Source organism: Lolium perenne, chromosome 5 (assembly GCF_019359855.2).
Source record: "Lolium perenne isolate Kyuss_39 chromosome 5, Kyuss_2.0, whole genome shotgun sequence".
In the NCBI taxonomy this organism is placed as follows: Eukaryota; Viridiplantae; Streptophyta; class Magnoliopsida; order Poales; family Poaceae; genus Lolium; species Lolium perenne.
The window spans coordinates 33,448,166-33,469,462 of NC_067248.2; the positions used below are offsets into that span (position 1 = coordinate 33,448,166).

Here is a 21,297-nt window from a genome sequence, read left to right on the forward strand (position 1 = left end):
TGTGGAGCTTAATGATGATTTTATTAATAGATGCAATGCTACTGCTGAAGGAAGAAAAATTTAAAAGTTTCTCGCACAATATACTGTTAGACATAAGCTATCTCCTGATCCTAAATTTTCCACATCTCCTATATGCATTAAGGATAAAGATTATGATTTTTCTCTTGATCTATCTCATATAACTATTGTAGAGAAAGCACCCTTTTGTGGTACTGAAAAAGGAAGTGTTGTAGAACACATGATTGAACTTTCTTCTATGAGTAGCTTGTTTTCTGATGATGTCAAGATGCGTACTTACTTTGTCGCTAAATTTTCTCCTTTCTCATTAAAGGATGATGCTAAAACTTGGTATAATAATTTGCCTCCTGGTTCTATTAAAAATCCAACTGAGTTGCGTGATGTTTTCTTTCGAAAATACTTTCCCGCTAGTGCTCAACATATTGCTTAACAGAAAATTTATAGGTTTGACCAGGGAGATGAGGAGAAATTGCCTTAGGCATGGGCAAGATTTTGTTCTCTTATCAGAGCTCGACCTGGACATGATTTAGAGAAGAATGATCTACTTGATATATTTTATAGTGGACTAACCATTGAATCTAGAGCATATTTGGATAGTTGTGCTGGTTGTGTTTTCAGGAAAAGAACTCCAAACGAAGCTGAAGAATTATTGGCTAGAATAAGCCGGAATCATGATGATTGGAATACACCTGAACCAACTCCAACGCCAATATTGAAGAAGAGGGGTTTAATTGAATTGAATGATAAAGATATGAGGGAAGCCAAGAAGTCTCTCAAGGAGAAAGGTATTAAATCCGAAGATGTGAAGAATCTACCTCCCATAGAAGATATATGTGAGATAATTCCCCCTTCATCCATGATCGAGGTAAACTCCCTTCAACGCTTTACTAGGGAAGATATTCCGTATTCAAAACCTCCTGCTCAATGCTTAGATGAGTTTGATAATTATATTGTTAAGCAAGAAAATTTTAATGTGAGAGTAGAGAATCATCTAATGGAAAATTCTCAAGCTATAAGCAATTTGCATGATATTGTGGAGAGAACCTCCAATGATGTTAAGATGCTTGTTAAACATTTTCAAATGATCCAAACTCAAATTGATCAACTCACTAAAGTGCAAAATGACTTGCTAAATAATAATTCTAAAGAGAAACATGCTTATGAAGTAACAACTAGAGGTGGTGTCTCTACCCAGGATCCTCTATATCTTGAAGGGCATCCCAAAAGAATTGACCAAGATTCTCAACGCATTGAACCTAGTGCTCCTTCTAAGAAGAAAAAGAAGAAGAAACATAAAAATGTTGTAGAATCCTCTGAACCTGTTAATGATCCTAATAGTATTTCTATTTCCGATGCTGAAACTAAAAGTGGTAATGAACATGATAATGATAATGATAAGAATGATGCTTCTGATAAAGAAGAAGTTGAAGATGAACCTGACAAGCATGCTAAAAATAAAAAGTATACTAAAGAAGATTTTACTGCTAAGAAACATGGTAATGAAAGGGAACCTTGGGTACAAAAGCAAATGCCTTTTCCTGCTAAGAAACTAAAATCAAAGGAAGAAGAACACTATAATAAATTCTGTGATTGGATGAAACCTTTATTCTTGCAAATCCCTTTGACTGATGCTATTAAATTGCCTCCTTATTCAAAGTATATGAAAGATATTGTTACTAACAAAAGGAAAATCCCCAATGAGGAAATTTCCACTATGCTTGCTAATTACTCTTTCAATGGCAAAGTGCCAAAGAAGTTGGGCGACCCAGGTATACCTACTATTCCTTGTTCTATTAAGAATAATTATGTTAAAACTGCTCTATGTGACTTGGGAGCCGGTGTTAGTGTTATGCCTTTTTCTCTTTATAAGAGACTTTATTTAGATAAGTTGATACCTACTGATATATCTTTGCAAATGGCTGATAAATCTACTGCTATTCCTGTTGGTATATGTGAGGATGTTCCTGTTCAAGTTACTAATAACTGCTTGATATTAACTGATTTTGTTGTGTTGGAAATGCCTGAAGATGATAATATGTCTATTATTCTTGGGAGACCTTTTCTTAACACTGCAGGGGCTGTTATTGATTGCAATAAAGGAAAGGTTACTTTCAATGTTGATGATAAGGAGCATACAGTCTATTTCCCCAAGAGGATTGATAAAGTATGTGGAGTCAATACTATTTCTAATGTGAGAACTATCAAAATTGGAACTATTGATTGTCCTATATATGAGCCTAAAGAAGGATATCAAAATCTTATGATTGGATCCATATCAATACAATTCAAGGTAACATGATTGATTTGAGGTTTATTTCTTTTTATGCTATGTAAAATTTATTTGGTGGCAAGACTTGATCAACCTTGTTAACAAATACTTTTTATATGCATAGAGGAGGTAAACAACATCTCTTTCTCCCTCCACTTGTCTTACTTGCTGTAGAACTTTTGATTTGCAAAGTTCCTTAGTTAATTAGAGATTTCAAAAAATTTCCTGGCCAGTAATAATAAACTTAATACCCAGAAATGTGCATTTTTCAAAGTTTTCAAAAATTCACAAAAATTATACCGTTGGTCCTATTTTTTCGAAAATGCACCTGGGAGCACCTGGAGATGACCTGTGGGGCACCCCAGGGTGGCACCCCACAGGCTGGCGCGGCCTGGAAGGGGGGCGCGCCACCCTGGCATGTGGGCCCCCCTTTACCCCACTTTAGCATCTCTTCCTCCCAGACTCTTCTCTCTCCCGAAAAAATCGACACCAGCTTTCTCTCACTCGCGTTTTTGCTCAAGAGCTCAGGATTTTTCGATCTCTTTGCTCAGCCCAGATTTCTGTCTGAAATTTGGCACATTTGCTCTCCGGTATGTGACTCCTCCGCCTATCCAAGTAGAATTTTGTTTGGTTGAGTATATCTTGAATATTTTGCTGCTGTAGGTAACATGTTTAGTGAGCTTGCATGCTTGTTCTAAGTTGTATAAACTAGTTTTGATGCATGATTAGTACTCTAGCAAGTTCCTATAGTAGTTCCCCTTGATTATATGTCACCAAATCAAATTTTATATTGTTTGTTGAAAAATTTCAGAAAATGGAGTGGAATAAATATCAACTAAACCAACAAGAATTGGAGGTGCAACAAGTCATGAGAGTGAACCGCGAAGAGGGAGTATACCCCTCTTACTACCCGTGCATGGATTTCATGAGAAGCGCAGGAATACTGGAAGATGTTCAGAATCTAATTTCTCGTGCAGGGTTGAATGATTTTGTTGATGGAGAACCATGCCAACATGCAAAATTGACTATGTCTGTTGTGCAGGATTTTAAGTTCAATTGGTCGCGATCTAACCCCATGGTTCAGTATAAGATTTATAATAAAACTGTCAACTTGCCATTCAATGATTTTTGTACAGCAATTAGAGTACCGCAATGGGGGTCATGCGAGAAGATAAGGGGATCGCCGCGAGAGCTCTTAATCCTCTTTGAGATGATTTGTCATGGGAGGAGTTTCTCAGACGATGGTGGTAAAATCACTAGCATTCAACTCCCAGCTATCCGCTACTTTGCTTATTTCATTACTAAATGCGTTCTTGCTAGAAGGAATGGTGGTAAACTATCTATCCAGGATTTAGCTTTTCTAGCTGCTGCACTGCAAGGTAGTAAGACTTATAATTTGGGGGCATTGATAGCTTATAGACTTGCTACTAACCGTGAGAAAGGAGGAATTTGTGGGGGTCTCATCGCCTCTCGTTTACTAGCTTTGCATGGTGTAGAACCTCATCATCTTGATATTCAACTTTCCATAGAAAAACTTGACATAGTCTCTATGATCCGACATGAATTTGTTTCTGATTCATCTAATTTGGGTAACCTATCTTACAAGATAACATTTACAAGAAGTCTTGGAGAACAACTAAGAAAACTGAAAAACTAGTGAGATTGCCTGCACCTGTTCTATTTAACCTTGATTCCAGGGAGGATTGGTCAGTCACAGAAAGTGCACTGAATGCACACATAGAGGGAGGAGGCCATCATGCAAGAGACAATGTGGAGGAGGCCGAGGAACACCTCGACTCATCATCCGATGCAGCAAGTTCCTCGCATCAACATTTTGGGCATTGTGGAGCCTCCACGCTTTTCTTCTGCACAGGAACCTTACTATGACTACGCCATGCATTATCCACCGGCGAGGAACAGCGACCCTCGCTGGGGTTGAACTCCACTTAGGCCAAAAGCCTAAGCTTGGGGGGAGGTATACCGGCATCACTCATTCTTTGCATATTATGATTGCTGGATACTTGTATATACTTGTTTAGTTCGTTTGAGTGGTTTTCTAATGAGAGGGAGATGATATTTGGGGAAGTGCTGCCTGAAAACAGATTCTGGACTGTTACCGAAAAAAATTCCCAAAAATAGCCAGAACAGTATTTTGCGAAGCCAATTTTTTTGCATGTTCCCCAGGTTGTTATCTAACTTTCATTAGTTGTACACTTTTCGATTTGAGCAGTGGAAAAATTTCTTAAAAATCGGGTACTGTACTGCTGTCAAGTTTGATGAATTTCTGCTGCTTTGTGTTTATGTGAGTCTTCTAGTTTGCTATTTCTTGTTTTTGCTTTGTTTCTTTCCCAAAACACAAAAAGACCAAAAATATTTCTGTTGTTTCTCTTCATCATTTGTTTGTTTTGGTTTCTTGCATTTCTTTCTCTTTATTTGCTATCGTTGTTTTGCTACAAGAAAACCCAAAAAGATTTTGCTTTGTTTGCTTGTTTCCTTTTGTTCTTGTTTCCAATTCAAAAACACCAAAAATATTTGCTATTCTTCTTTGGTTTGTAAAGTTCATCATGAGTTCAATGGTCTTCGGTGGCTGGAGCGTGGTTTTCATTTCATATTATCCAAGCTACACAAGTGAAAGGCAATAATGACGATCTACGACAATTGGATTGTGGTGAGAGGCTGGTATGAACTCTATTTGTTTTCATTTTTGTACATATACTCATCCATGTGAGCATGCTTAGTTGGTTCATGTGAGGTATATGTCATTTGAGAAAGTCTAGTAGTTCATGATCTCTCATGTTTAGCTCCAATTTATTAATATGAGTAGCATGTCATGGATGTTTGCTTGCATTGTTTTATTCATAAGTAGGTATGGCATTGTGGTATCCTCCTCTGAATAATTCATTTATATCGACTTGGCACATGCTCACGCATGCATATGACTGAACAAAAGTCAATTAAGCCTCGAAGATTTATATTGCTTCAGAGTTCTTGTATCACTTTTATGCCTCCGTTAATTTATTTTGCCGCAAGCATGATTATGACAGTTACTGCTCTCTTGATTTGTCGCTCCCCAGTCTATTGCTAGCCTTCACTTGTACTGAGCGGGAACGCTGCTCGTGCTTCCAAACCCCTGAAAACCAAGTTATTCCAAAGTGTCCACCATAAATACCTATGCATGGCATTTCAAACCATTCCAAGTAAATTCTCATGTGCTACCTTTAAAACCTTCAAAATGCTTCTCAATTTGTGTTAATGTTTCATAGCTCGTGAGGAAGTATGTGGTGTTTAACTTTCAACCTTGTCATTTACTCTTGACGGACTTTCATTATGGACTAGTGACACATCCGCTTATCCGATAATTTTGCAAAAAGAGCTGGCAATGGGATTCCCAGTCCCAAATTAATTAACCTAAATAGACACTCCTCCATGGTATGTGATTGTTGGACGGCACCCGAAGGATTCGGTTAGCTATGGCTTGTGTAAGCAAAGGTTGGGGGGAGTGTCATCATAATAAAACTAAAATAAAAAGGCACTCCTTCATGGTATGAGATTGTTGGCAGGCACCCGAGGATTCGGTTAGCCATGGTTTGTGAAAGAAAGGTTGGAAGGAGTGCCACATAAACATAAAAGTAATTCATGGGAGCCGCTCTTGGAAGTCCGGTTGGCAAGGTAGTTGGTGTACCCATTACCATTGGTTGACAACAACAAACACCTCTCAAAATAATTTTACTCCTGTTTTAAAAATGAAAAGCTCTAGCGCATGTTAATCCCTGCTTCCCTCTGCGAAGGGTCAATATTTTACTTTTATGTTGTGTCTCCATTCTTTCTTTGAGCACTATCTTGAGAGCACAACTGTCATTCTTAGTATAATATGCTTGTCCCAAAATATGATTGATTGTGGTATAACTTTGATGCTTTTATCTTTGACAATCACTACTTCTAGTCTTTCCATGAACTTCACAGGTGCCTGAGAATTTATGTTTTGCTAATCAAATATGGGCAAGCCAGATACCACTTTATCATACTCTCTTATGAACATTGCAATCCTGCTTATAGACATGATTCATGATGCTTATTATTAATTGTTGGTACCTCTCCATGATTGACATAGCTGTTAGATGATCTTATTTGTATGCATCTCATTATGAACTGCCTAAGTGTTAGCCATAGCATGAGAATATATACATCATATGAGCAAATGTGTTCGTGAAAGTTCTTTTATCGCTCAGTTGTTAACTGAATTGCTTGAGGACAAGCAATAAGCTAAGCTTGGGGGGAGTTGATACGTCCAAAACGTATCTACTTTCCCGAACACTTTTGCTATTATTTTGCCTCTAATTTGTGTATTTTGGATGCAACTAACACGGACTAACGCTGTTTTCAGCAGAACTGTTCTGGTGTCTCGTTTTTGTGCAGAAATCCAACTTTCAGGAAAATCCTCGGAATTTATGCAAAAGTTCCTATTTTCCCAGAATATTGGCGGAGCCAGAAGGGCAAGCCAGGTGGAGGCCCGAGGGCCCCACACCATAGGCCGGCGCGGCCCAGGAGGGGCCCGCGCAGCCCTATGGTGTGGCGGCCTCGGTCAGCCCCCGACGCCCTCCTTCGGACTATTTATTGCCTTCGACCTAAAAACGCACGGGGAGAAGTCGAAGTAGCCAGAAAGCCTCCAGAACGCCGCCACATCGCGAAACTCCGTCTCGGGAGCCAGAAGTCTCCGTTCTGGCACTCCGCCGGGACGGGGAATTGGAGGAGATCATCGACATCATCACCACCGACGCCTCTCCATCAACCAGCCATGTTTCCCCCATCCATGTGTGAGTAATTCCCCCGCTGTAGGCCGAAGGGGATGGCAGGGATTGGATGAGATTGGTCATGTAATAGCATAAGATTGTTAGGGCATAGTGCCTAGTGTCCATAATTGGTACTTTGATGATATTGTTGCAACTTGTTATGCTTAATGCTTGTCACTAGGGCCTGAGTGCCATGATCTCAGATCTGAACATGTTATTGTTTCATCATGATATTCATTGTTTATGGTCTTACCTGCAAGTTGTATACACATGACGCTGTCCAGAACCAATGGCCCCGAAGTGACAGAAATCGGGACAACCGGAGGGGATGGTAGTGATGTGAGGATCACATGTGTTCACGGAGTGTTAATGCTTTGCTCCGGTACTCTATTAAAAGGAGTACCTTAATATCCAGTAGATTCCCTTGAGGCCCGGCTGCCACCGGCTGGTAGGACAAAAGATGTTGTGCAAGTTTCTCATTGCGAGCACGTACGACTATAATTGGAACACATGCCTATTGATTGCTTTGTACTTGGACACCGTTTTATCTGCAAATGCCCTGCTATGATTGTTACATGAGTTTCTCTCATCCATGCAACGCCCATCATCCGCCCCCGTGCCTACAGTATTTTAATCCTGCTGTTTACTATAATTACTACTGCTGTCTTTGTTACTCTGCTGCTGTTATTTCACTACTGCTACTGCTATAAAACTATTACTACTGATAAACTCTTGTGAGCAAGTATGTTTCCAGGTGCAGCTGAATTGACAACTCCACTGTTAAGGCCTTCAAGTATTCTTTGTCTCCCCTTGTGTCGAATCAATAAATTGGGTTATACTACCCGCGAAGACTGCTGCGATCCCCTATACTTGTGGGTCATCAATGACCTAAATCTTCGATACGAATAAGCCACGGTACGAGAAACCTTCCAGAGCCGCCGCCATCGCGAAGCCAAGATCTGGGGGAAAGGAGTCTCTGTTCCGGCACGCCGCCGGGACGGGGAAGTGCCCCCGGGAGGCATCTCCATCGACACCACCTCCATCTCCATCACCGCTGCTGTCTCCCATGAGGAGGGAGTAGTTCTCCATCGAGGCTAAGGGGCTGTACCGGTAGCTATGTGGTTAATCTCTCTACTATGTACTTCAATACAATGATCTCATGAGCTGCCTTACATGATTGAGATTCATATGAGTTTTGTATCACTATTCATCTATGTGCTACTCTAGTGATGTTATTAAAGTAGTCTATTCCTCCTCCATGATGTAATGTTGACAGTGTGTGCATCATGAAGTACTTGGTATATGCTATGATTGTGATCTCTTGTAGATTATGAAGTTAACTATTACTATGATGGTATTGATGTGATCTATTCCTCCTTTCATAGTGTGATGGTAACAGTGTGCATGCTATGTTAGTACTTGGTATAGTTGTGTTGATCTATCATGCACTCTAAGGTTATTTAAATATGAACATCGAATGTTGTGGAGCTTTTTAACTCCGGCATTGAGGTGCTCTTGTAGCCCTACACAATTAGTGGTGTTCATCATCCAACAAGAGAGTGTAGAGTATAGCATTTATCCATTCAGTTATGTGATCAATGTTCAGAGTGTCCACTAGTGAAAGTATGATCCATAGGCCTTGTTTCCAAATACTGCAATCATCACTTGTTTACTGTTCTATTGCATCTGTACTTCCTGCAATATTACTACAATCAACTGCAAGCCAGCAAGCTATTTTCTGGCGCCGTTACTACTGCTCATATACATTCATACCACTTGTATTTCACTATATCTTCGCCGAAGTAGTGCACCTATACATCTGACAAGTGTATTGGGTATGTTGGGGACACAAGAGACTTCTTGTATTGTGGTTGCAGGGTTGCTTGAGAGGGATATCTTTGACCTCTTCCTCCCCGAGTTCGATAAACCTTGGGTGATCCACTTAAGGGAAAACTTGCCGCTGTTCTACAAACCTCTGCTCTTAGAGGCCCAACACTGTCTACATGAAAAGGAGTGTGCGTAGATATCAAGCTATTTTCTGGCGCCATTGCCGGGGAATGAAAAGCTACACAACAGAGATTTCCTCCCTCGTCAACCACGCGCCAGTCCTAGACAGCAAGCTATTTTCTGGCGCCGTTGCCGGGGAGGTAAGGTAAAAGGTACTCACACTCCGGATCTCGGCTACTAAGCTATTTTCTGGGTGAGTGCTCGAAGCTATTTCCTTTAGATCCTGCAATTGCATCTTTTTGTTTCTTGTTAAACACTAGTAAGGCATAATGGAAAACAACTGTGAGCTTTTTAATCTATTTCCTGAGTTAAGACATAAATGGTGTGTTGCAAAAATTAAAAAACCTATGGAACCTTATTTGCATGATAATGGCAATGTTATTAGTATGAATGCTTTGAACACCACTGTTGCTAATGCTATGGAAAATTCTAAGCTTGGGGAAGCTGGTTTTGATGAGCATGATATTTTTAGTCCCCCAAGCATGGAGGAGAAAATTTTCTTTGATGATACTTTGCCTCCTATTTATGATGATTATAATGATAGTAGTCTTTTGGTGCCACCTACTATGGAGGATAAATCTAATTATGATTACAATATGCCTCCTATATTTGATGATGAGAATAATAATGATAGCTACTTTGTTGAATTTGCTCCCACTACAATTAATAAGAATGACTATGCTTATGTTGGGAGTAGTAATTATTTTATGCATGAGACTCATGATAAGAATGTTTCATTTGATAGTTATATTGTTGAGTTTGTTCATGATGCTACTGAAAATCTTTATGAGAGAGGACAATATGGTTGTAGAAATTTTCATGTTACTAAAACACCTCTCTACATGCTGAAAATCTTGAAGTTGCGCTTGTCTAGTTTTCCTATGCTTGTTGCATTATGCCTACATGACTTGTTTATTTACAAGATTCCTTTTCATAGGAAGTGGGTTAGGCTTAAATTTGTTTCATATTTTCCTTTTGATGCTCTCTTTTTCTTCAACTACTATTTCTTGAGAGTGCATCATTAAAATTTCTGAGCCCATCTTAATGGCTATAAAGAAAGCACTTCTTGGGAGATAACCCATGTTTTTATTTTACTACATCACTTTTATTTTTTATTTGAGTCTTGGAAGTTGTTACTACTGTAGCAACCTCTCCTTATCTTTATTTTGTTGCATTGTTGTGCCAAGTAAAGTCTTTGATAGTAAGGTTGATACTAGATTTGGATTACTACGCAGAAACAGATTTCTGTCTGTCACGAATTTGGGCAGTGTTCTCTGTAGGTAACTCAGAAAAATCTGCCAATTTACGTGAGTGATCCTCAGATATGTACGCAACTTTCATTCAATTTGAGCATTTTCATCTGAGGAAGTCTGGTGCCTCTAAGAAATTCGTCTTTACGGACTGTTCTATTTTGACAGATTCTGCCTCTTATTTCGCATTGCCTCTTTTGCTGTGTTGGATGGATTTCTTTATTCCATTAACTTTCAGTAGCTTTGTGCAATGTCCAGAAGTGTTAATAATGATTGTGTCACCTCTGAACATGTGAGTTTTTGATTATGCACTAACCCTCTAATGAGTTTGTTTCGAGTTTGGTGTGGAGGAAGTTTTCAAGGGTCAAGAGAGGAGGATGATACAATATGATCAAGGAGAGTGAAAGCTCTAAGCTTGGGGATGCCCCGGTGGTTCATCCCTGCATATTTCAAGAATACTCAAGCGTCTAAGCTTGGGGATGCCCAAGGCATCCCCTTCTTCATCGACAAATTATCAGGTCACTTCTCTTGAAACTATATTTTTATTCCGTCACATCTTATGTACTTTACTTGGAGCGTCTGTTTGTTTTTATTTTTGTTTTGTTTGAATAAATTCATGCTTGTGTGGGAGAGAGACACGCTCCACTGGTTCATATGAACACATGTGTTCTTAGCTTTTAATTTTCTTGGCGAAGGTTGAAACTGCTTCGTTAATTGTTATATGGTTGGAAACAGAAAATGCTACATGTGGTAATTGGTATGATGTCTTGAATAATTTGATACTTGGCAATTGTTGTGCTCATATGGATCATGTTTAAGCTCTTGCATCATATACTTTGCACCTATTAGTGAAGAAATACATAGAGCTTGCTAAAATTTCGTTTGCGTGATTGGTCTCTCTAAGGTCTAGATATTTTCTAGTGAGGTGTTTGAACAACAAGGAAGACAATGTATAGTCTTATAATGCTTGCAATATGTTCTTATGTGAGTTTTGCTGTACTAGTTCATACTTGTGTTTGCTTCAAACAACCTTGCTAGCCTAAGCCTTGTACTGAGAGGGAATACTTCTCGTGCATCCAAATCCTTGAGCCAAAAACTATGCCATTTGTGTCCACCATACCTACCTACTACATGGTATTTCTCTGCCATTCCAAAGTAAATTGCTTGAGTGCTATCTTTAAACACTTCAAAAGTTATTACCTCTCATTTGTGTCAATGTTTTATAGCTCATGAGGAAGTATGTGGTGTTTATCTTTCAATCTTGTTGGGCAGCTTTCACCAGTGGACTAGTGGCTTCATCCGCTTATCCAATAATTTTGCAAAAAGAGCTGGCAATGGGGTTCCCAGCCCCAAATTAATTAACTTTCATAATTTTAAAAATAGACACTCCTCCATGGTATGTGATTGTTGGACGGCACCCGAGGATTCGGTTAGCCATGGCTTGAGAAAGCAAAGGTGGGGAGGAGTGTCATCTAAATAAAACTAAAATAAAAGGCACTCCTTCATGGTATGAGATTGTTGGCAGGCACCCGAGGATTCGGTTAGCCATGGTTTGTGAAAGCAAGGTTGGAAGGAGTGCCACCCAAAAATAAAAATCTTTCATGGGAGTCGCTCTTTGAAAGTCTGTCTGGCAAGGGGGTTAGAGTGCCCACTACCATTTGTTGACAACAACAAACACCTCTCAAAACTTTACTTTTATGCTCTCTTTATGTTTTCAAAATAAAAGCTCTAGCACAAATATAGCAATCCCTGCTTCCCTCTGCGAAGGGCCATTCTTCTACTTTTATGTTGAGTCAGTTTACCTATTTCCTTCCATCTTAGAAGCAAACACTTGTGTCAACTGTGCATTGATTCTTACATGCTTGCTTATTGCACTTGTTATATTACTTTGCATTGACAACTATCCATGAGATATACATGTTACAAGTTGAAAGCAACCGCTGAAACTTAATCTTCCTTTGTGTTGCTTCAATGCCTTTACTTTGAATTTATTGCTTTATGAGTTAACTCTTATGCAAGACTTATTGATGCTTGTCTTGAAAGTACTATTCATGAAAAGTCTTTGCTATATGATTCAATTGTTTAACCATTGTCTTTACCATTTCTTTTAATCGCTGCATTCATCTTATATGCTTTACAATGGTATGATTAAGATCATGTTGGTAGCATGTCACTTCAGAAATTATCCTTGTTATCGTTTACCTACTCGGGACGAGTAGGAACTAAGCTTGGGGATGCTGATACGTCTCCAACGTATCTATAATTTCTGATGTTCCATGCTTGTTTTATGATACCTACATGTTTTGTTCACACTTTATGATGATTTTATGCGTTTTCCGTAACTAACCTATTGACGAGATGCCGAAGTGCCAGTTCCTGTTTTCTGCTGTTTTTGGTTTCAGAAATCCTAGTAAGGAAATATTCTCGGAATTGGACGAAATCAACGCCCAGCATCTTATAATTCCACGAAGCTTCCAGAACACCCGAGAGGAACCAGAGGAGGGCCACAGGGGGCCCACACGTGTGGGCGGCGCGGCCAAGGAGCCAGGCGCGCCGCCCTACTGTGAGGGGGCCCCAGACCCCTTCCGAATCCGCCTCTTCGCCTATTTAAGCCCTGATGACCTAAATCTTCGATACGAATAAGCCACGATACGAGAAACCTTCCAGAGCCGCCGCCATCGCGAAGCCAAGATCCGGGGGACAAGAGTCTCTGTTCTGACACGACGCCGGGACGGGGAAGTGCCCCCGGAAGGCATCTCCATCGACACCACCGTCATCTCCATCACCGCTGCTGTCTCCCATGAGGTGGGAGTAGTTCTCCATCGAGGCTAAGGGGCTGTACCGGTAGCTATGTGGTTAATCTCTCTCCTATGTACTTCAATACAGTGATCTCATGAGCTGCCTTACATGATTGAGATTCATATGAGTTTTGTATCACTATTCATCTATGTGCTACTCTAGTGATGTTATTAAAGTAGTCTATTCGTCCTCCATGATGTAATGTTGACAGTGTGTGCATCATGAAGTACTTGGTATATGCTATGATTGTGATCTCTTGTAGATTATGAAGTTAACTATTACTATGATGGTATTGATGTGATCTATTCCTCCTTTCATAGTGTGATGGTAACAGTGTGCATACTATGTTAGTACTTGGTATAGTTGTGTTGATCTATCATGCACTCTAAGGTTATTTAAATATGAACATCGAATGTTGTGGAGCTTGTTAACTCCGGCATTGAGGTGCTCTTGTAGCCCTACACAATTAGTGGTGTTCATCATCCAACAAGAGAGTGTAGAGTATAGCATTTATCCATTCAGTTATGTGATCAATGTTGAGAGTGTCCACTAGTGAAAGTATGATCCCTAGGCCTTGTTTCCAAATACTGCAATCATCACTTGTTTACTGTTCTACTGCATCTGTACTTCCTGCAATATTACTACAATCAACTGCACGCCAGCAAGCTATTTTCTGGCGCCGTTACTACTGCTCATATACATTCATACCACTTGTATTTCACTATCTCTTCGCCGAACTAGTGCACCTATACATCTGACAAGTGTATTGGGTGTGTTGGGGACACAAGAGACTTCTTGTATTGTGGTTGCAGGGTTGCTTGAGAGGGATATCTTTGACCTCTTCCTCCCTGAGTTCGATAAACCTTGGGTGATCCACTTAAGGGAAAACTTGCTGCTGTTATACAAACCTCTGCTCTTGGAGGCCCAACACTGTCTGGGGGTAGATCCATACATGATTTGACGGGTTTGAATATGTCTAGACATGCTTTGTTTATCAACTTGAATGCTTACTATATGACATAAGAAGACTATATGTGCGTTGGTTTTTCATTTTTTGTTTTTTCTGAATTAATGTTTATGCCCATTTGAATCTTGGTCAAATCCTAGGTTTGACCAAGATTTAAACAAGTTTAAAACATAAAATGAAAAGGTAAGCCTGGATCCTTCTTAGTCATTCTAAAATGAAGCTTTTGGGGGTTCTTGAAATCTCAATGTTTGAAACCCAAAACCACTTCTCTTCATGGTTGACTTCATAAGACAGAGTTTAGGGTTAGGGGTAGATACATGATTTGTCGGGTTAATTTGAATATGTCTAGACATGCATGCTTGTTTATCAACTTGAATGCTTACTATATGACATAAGAAGACTATATGTGTGTTGGTCAAATCCTATGTTTGACCAAGATTTAAACAAGCATAAATCTTGAAAATGAAAAGGTAATCTTGGATCCTTCTTATTCACTCTAAAATTAAGCTTTTGGGAAGTTTTTGAAATTGCCATGTTTAAAACCCAAAACCATTTCTCTTCATGCTTGACTTCATAAGACATAGTTAAGGGCTAGGGGGTAGATACATGCTTTTTCTGTTTTGAATATGTCTAGACCTTGTTCATATCGATCAACTTGAATGCTTACTATATACATATGACATAAGAAGGCTATGTGATTTGGTTTTATTTTTTTGATTTTTTCTGAATGTTTATGCCATTTGAATCTTGGTCAAGTCCTAGGTTTGACCAAGATTTTAGCAAGTTTAATACACATGAAAATGAAAAGGCAAGCCTGGATCCTTCTTAGTTATTCTAAAATGAAGCTTTTGGGGGGTTCTTGAAATCTCAATATAATGTTTGAAACCCAAAACCACTTCTCTTCATGCTTGACTTCATAAGACAGAGTTAAGGGTTAGGGGTAGATCGATACATGCTTTTTTCTGTTTTGAATATGTCTAGACCTTGTTGATCAACTTGAATGCTTACTATATATGACATAAGAAGGCTATGTGCTTTGGTTTTTCATTTTTCTGGTTTTTTTGAATTTTATGCCCATTCGAATCTTGGTCAAATACTAGCTAGGTTTGACCAAGATTTAAACAATTTTAAAACATGAAAATGAAAATGCAAGCCTGGATCTTTTTTTGTCACTCTAAAATGAAGCTTTTGGGAGGTTCTTGAAATTTCCATGTTTGAAACCAATAGCACTTCTCTTCATGCTAGACTTCATAAGATCGACCGACTTTATGGTTAGGGGGTAGATACATGCTTTTTCTATTTTGAATATGCCTAGAACTTGTTCATCAATTTGAAATTTCCGTGTTTGAAACCCAAAACCACTTCTCTTCATGCTTGACTCCATAATACAGAGTTTAAGGTTAGGGCCAGGGTAGATACATGATTTTTCTAGTTTGAATATGTCTAGACCATGTTTATCAACTTGAGTGGTCATGCATTATGTGACATAAAAAGGCTATGTGCATTTTTTTATTTTTTTATACCCATTTGAATCTCGTTCAAATCCTAGTTTGACCAGGATTGAAACAAGTTTAAAACATGAAAATATGTGCATCTCTATAAACCATAAACCCTAACCCTAACTATATATAAAAAGATGAACAATCCATGCTTTTCGATTGCCTTTTTTGATCCACCTTTGACTGGATTTCAAATGGGGGGGGGGGTAGGGGACGAGTGTGTTTCTTTGGATGCCTCTCTCATATTTGCTAGTTTTGGGGGGTCACAAAAATTCAGGGTAGCATCATGCCCACCCCCTCCCTTCACGCGCGGAAAAAGTGTTAGGCGAGTAGTAAAATGGCATGAACAACAAGTTTCAAGTAAAATTTCAAATATAACCAGAATGTACCAATTGATAGATGAGTTAACTTGGCTTCATGAAAAAAATAATGTCATGTAAATGAGTTAACTTGGCTTTCCTACCCTTGAATACATAGGAAATTTGTACTAATACAGTATAATGATCACCCGAGTTATTACACCAACAGGTCTGTCACCTACGTGTGGTTTCCATGCGTGAGGTCCCACACTTCAGTGAGCACAAGTCATGTGCGGTCGGTAGGCAAACTCCCATCTTCTTTGTCAAGAGAAGACACATCAAAACTCCTCTCTCTCTCTCTCTCTCTCTCTCTCTCTCTCTCTCTCTCTCCAGTTATCCACCTCCGCTGGATGCTGGTTTTGGCATTGCGTTTCTACCTCAGCTCGGAGGCCATGGTGAGCACGCACTGTAGCCGTGGCGATTTGGTCGCGCTAAGTGGTTCGTCTCCAGCTGCGACGAGGATCAATTTGGGCGATGGCTGTTAAGGACCCGATCGCATTTCTTGCTTTCAGCGTGGGGTCTTCCATGTAAAAGTTAGGGATTTAGATGAAATTTCCTGTTTATTCTGTGTCTTGTTGTAAACTGTGCTCTGGTGCGTATTGGAAGTCTGAGTCCTTCAGGATCCTTCGGTTGTCCCTCTCTCTCTCAAAAAAAACCCATCTCTCTCATTATCGGCCTCGCTCGCTCGCTCGCACCTCCTGCGCACTGACAAACCCTGAAAAAGGTCAGACACCATAAATAAGAGGGCCCCCCTCACTTCTCTCCCTTCGTCTCCTTCCGTGTGATCCCTCTTCCTCCGAGTTTCACTGGACGGGCAAACACATATGCTGCCTACAAATATTCGACCCCTTTGCATGGATAATCATGTCGACCATTTTTACCTGGTTTTGAAATAAATAAATGAAAATGAAGAAAACCTCAAAAATGAAACCCTTCCGCATTGAGTGCTTATGCGTGTACTAGTTGACAGTGAAAATAAGAAACCTGTGATAGGGTAGTAAAAAACAAAATGTCTTCACAAAATGGTCTATCGTGTATGAAGATTCATGGGTTTCAAGCCAACAAATGGCATAGTTATGACCATATTAGTGGCATAGTTTGTTAAAATGTGCCCGGTTCTACCTTGATCTCAGTGTGCTCGACAGATTCCGCAGCCGGCGCAGTCTTGGTTTGCTCACTCTGTTTCCTCTGCATTGCACATTTGTAGTCATAACATGAGTGTACTGAATCACAGAAATCGCATGAATAAGATGAGCAGCGGTTGTGAAGTCGTGCAGCAGGTTGCAACCAACCTGAGCGTGAGGAACCTCTCTGGGCTCCTCGGGGAAGTCGAGCAGGATGCCGTTCTCGGCGGCGATCTCCTTGGCCAGCCTCCTCATCTGCTCCACGGTTGCACCCTGGCCGGACAACTTCCGCACCAGCTGCAAAACCAAGGCACCAACCAACCCTCGTCAATGAAAATTCCAGCTCCCGTCCAGCACGTCCAGCGGTTGGCGAGGCGGCAGGTGGAGGTGCAGCGGTTGGCGCGCGCGCGCATAGCTGGAGCATCGAAGCGGACGTACCGTGGGGTCGACGACGCCGGGCGCGCCGTCCCGGGCCGCGGCGGCGAAGTCACGGCCGAACTTGTCCGCCAGGATGGCGCGCGCGTCCAGGAGCTCGGGCAGCTCGCCGCACCGCGCCGACGCGTAGATGAGGCCCGCGGCCGCCGCCTTGATCTCCTCGGTGCACTCCCTGGACGGAGAACCAGATTAGATTCTCCCGCCGTACCGCACGAACAGAAACGATCAGACGAGGAACTCGGGGGAGTTTGTTAGCAAAGTAGATTACTTTGGCTTGTCGAGCTGGGCGGCGTGGTCGACGAGGAGCCTGCAGTAGAGCTCGAGGACGTCGAGCGCCGCGAGCGCGTCGTCCTCCTCGAGGACCTGGCCGGCGCGGACGAGCGCGCGGTCGAGGTGGCCGATGGAGAGCAGCTGCGCGACGTCGCCGCGGGCGATGGAGCGGCGGCCGGCGCGCGGGCGGCGCACGACGGCGAGGCGCGCCAGCGCGAGCTTGACGAGGGACTTGAGCTTCGCGGTCTGCTTCGAGGTGCTCCTGGTGAAGAACCCCATGGCTGCCTGTTTGGCTGCTGCCGACTAGGTAGCTCGTTGGCTGGCGGAAGTTGATGGGTGACGGATGACTCGCCTCTTTCTCTCCCCTCCGCTGTTTATATCGCTCTCGGAGAAGAAGAAGACGAAGACGAATCCGAGGGAGCGAGGGAGGGGCCGATGGATCGTTGCTTGTGGACTACGGAGTCTGAACCGGACGGGAAAACAACATTGTGATGCTTCTGTTCTGCTGCCGATGCCTCTGTTTTGGGAATTGGGTAGTCTCCAAGACTGCAACTTCCAGGCCGGCACAGCACGAGCTCGGAATAACTGCACCTCCTCTCCGTGAACGTGCCCGGTCAAACGGAGGAGGCAAAAAAGCACTGCGGGAAAGATGAAAAGAGTTACCCGGGAACCCCAAAAATCGAGTAAGATCGTGCTCACAAGTTACTGCAACCGATTATTCGTGTCAATCCACACACAGACCTAACTTGGCCGGTCAGATCTATACAAAAAAAACTTAGCCGTTTTTTCAATAAAAATCATGTATACTATTTCATTAATAGTAAATAAAGTTACATGTACTAAACTAATGTAGAAAGCAACATATAAATCAGGAGAAAACATGTGTCCTAAAAACTTTCCAAAAACTTATTACTAGGTGTTTCCTGCGCTAGCTGAAGCTAGCGGCCGTCGAAATCCCAATGCTGCCTAGACATGGGTTGGAAGAGATGCCGAGCCTCCAATATTGCTATATCCAAAAGACCACCATCGCCAACAGGGCATTGTGGGTCGATGAACATGCCCGCTGCAAGCACCGAGGAACATGTTGTTGTGGCACATCGACCGGGGGACATCCTCGTGCTATGTTACACCAAGATCCGCCGCATCCCATCAACAAAGTCGAGGAATAACAACAAAACCACCACCTCTGAACCAACATCCTCGCTCCAGAGCATCCACCTCGTCTCAGCCTCCAGCGTCGTCGTAGATAACAATGAACGCCAACGACACGCCAAGAAACCGATCTCACCGGATCTGAAGAAAGGCGAGAAGCCCGAGCCACCTACTTGAAGGATCGAGAAGCACGCGAAGCTATCAACCCGGAGGCGTGTTGTGAAGGTTGGCACCGGTGTGGAAGTAGAGTTGAGGCAGATTTATTCGCTCGACCACCGCTCCCACCACCCTAACGGCGTACCACAGTAGACAAACCCTAACACTAAAAAGTAGGGACGGAGAAGCGAGGCCCCTCTCCCTCATGTCGTCGGAGCAGCAAGCGAAGGGAGAGGGGACCAGACCTCACATTGGCGGAGTGGGAGCGGGAGAGGTGTCACCTCCACCTCATGTGGAGAGAGGCGAAGGGGCAGCTGCGTAGCATAAACTTGGCCAATTACCACGGTTGTACATACTACCTCCGTTCAAAAATAAATATCTTAATTTGATCTAGACACGTGTAGATACACCTATATCAGTAAAAAGTTGAGACGCTTACTTTTTAGACTGTGAGAGTATGTCCTGTCAACATCTTTAGTGCTGTGTTTCAGAGTTCAATTTTGCAATTGTATGAAGGACTTGACCGTACAGAATAGACTAATCTTCCTAGCGTAATTTTCAAGTGCGATAAAGGTCCAACCAACAATCTTTTTTTGTTTGACTTGGGTCCAACAAACTACTACAGTAGTAGTTTTTTTTTTTTTTTTTTTGAGAAACAAACTACTAGTAGTTGTTATTGATATGTTCCTGTAGAACGCCACGGTGACATCGTCTAGAGACGGCAGCGGTGATGCCATCCTTGCTAACACCACTAATTATTTAATCTCAGTTTATTTAGCGTAGATTGGTATCGATCCCAAGGGGTCCATCAGAGTATCAGACAGGGTGTAAAGCGGGACACTCCGAGTATGTCGCGCGCCGTGAGCAAGACACGGAGCGAGCGGCGCATTTTGGTCCATCGGGGTTTGTGGAGTAACGTGTCCCCGATCATATATCACGGGGCCCTTTGTCCAGTGGATTTTGGATTCCAGAAGAACCACCTCGACATGGAGAGCACGACAGTCGACAGGGTTACTCAAGCAAACGCTAAACGTCACTGTCTATGAAATCCAAAACCAAAAGCAACTCCATATTTGAATTACTAGTAAGAATGGGCATTTTGCTGAAGGAGAACTTTTCACAGTTCATGTACAACTACCAATTTCTCTTTCTCACAAAGGTTTTATATGCTCGGAGTGGAATATTTGGTTACTCTCACTTGTTGACCCAAGCTGGCGCACCTCAGATGCTATCTATCCAGCATAATCTTTAAATCTTCTACTACCTTTGTCGCAAAAAAAAAATGCTCGACGGTTTCCAGTTGACGTGAAACTTCTCTTGATCGTGTCAAGTCAGAACCATGACTGTCGTTGCCTATTTGACGGTATCTCGGAGGAGGGATCCTCACGAGGGGGAGAAGAAGTAGAGGTTATAGGACGGAGTGTCCTCGGGACGGTGGTACGCGATTTACCTAGCTTCAGAACACCTGCTCGATGACAGAGCCTACTGCTGCTTGTCTGAAATTATCTGGTCGCTTTCGCGTTGTCACAATGAGTTGTGGTTGTCTCGTCTCTAGTTCGAGATCTGCCCTAAGGGCTCCCAGGATCCGGCTTATAAAGGCGTCCGGATCTAGGGTTTCTACGGAGAGTCCTACCCGAAATATAAGTTGCCTAACTACGGAATATTAAATTGTCGTGCACGTGAAGGATCCACCTATTTCTAACTTGTCGTCATGGATCCGGCTTCCTTCATGGGTCTTCACAGATCTGACTCCTGGCATAGACCTCTTCGGATCCGGCTATGGTGGTGCATCTTGCCATTCCCAACAATGTTGCTGACTAGACTTTTCAACTTTTCGGTATATAAAAACTCATTTCATTTTCTAGATGTCAAAATAGGTTTATTTTGTGAATGGGGTACATAAGATACGGCTCAAAATGGCGCCTCTACATTTTTAAGATAAATTAGGCCACATATTAGTGAAAATTCCCAACTCTTTACGTTTTTAGTGCTTTCTAGCTAGTTTCACACATTTAAATGACTTTATGCTGATTTATTGAAAGTAATTCCAATTTGAAATGTAGGTGTGTTATAACTTCGTCCTATAAATCCCCAAAAATCATTTTTACATACATATTACTTACTATATGTCTAGACCTTGTTTATCTACTTGAATATGCTTACTATATATATATGACGTAAGAAGACTATGTGCTTTGGTTT

General features: G+C 41.7%; 1 protein-coding gene across 1 annotated transcript; it reads right to left on the minus strand.

Annotated features, from left to right (window-relative positions):
* Window positions 1–16,986: 16,986 nt before the first annotated feature.
* Window positions 16,987–18,317, minus strand: LOC127304490 (uncharacterized). Its single transcript, XM_051335160.2, has 4 exons — window positions 17,786–18,317; window positions 17,521–17,689; window positions 17,251–17,379; window positions 16,987–17,146 (listed from the first exon to the last, which is right to left on the minus strand). Exons 1-4 carry the CDS (start codon window positions 18,064–18,066, stop codon window positions 17,060–17,062), a joined length of 666 nt encoding a protein of 221 aa, XP_051191120.1. The 5' UTR covers window positions 18,067–18,317; the 3' UTR covers window positions 16,987–17,059.
* Between the last annotated feature and the right edge of the window lie 2,980 nt (window positions 18,318–21,297).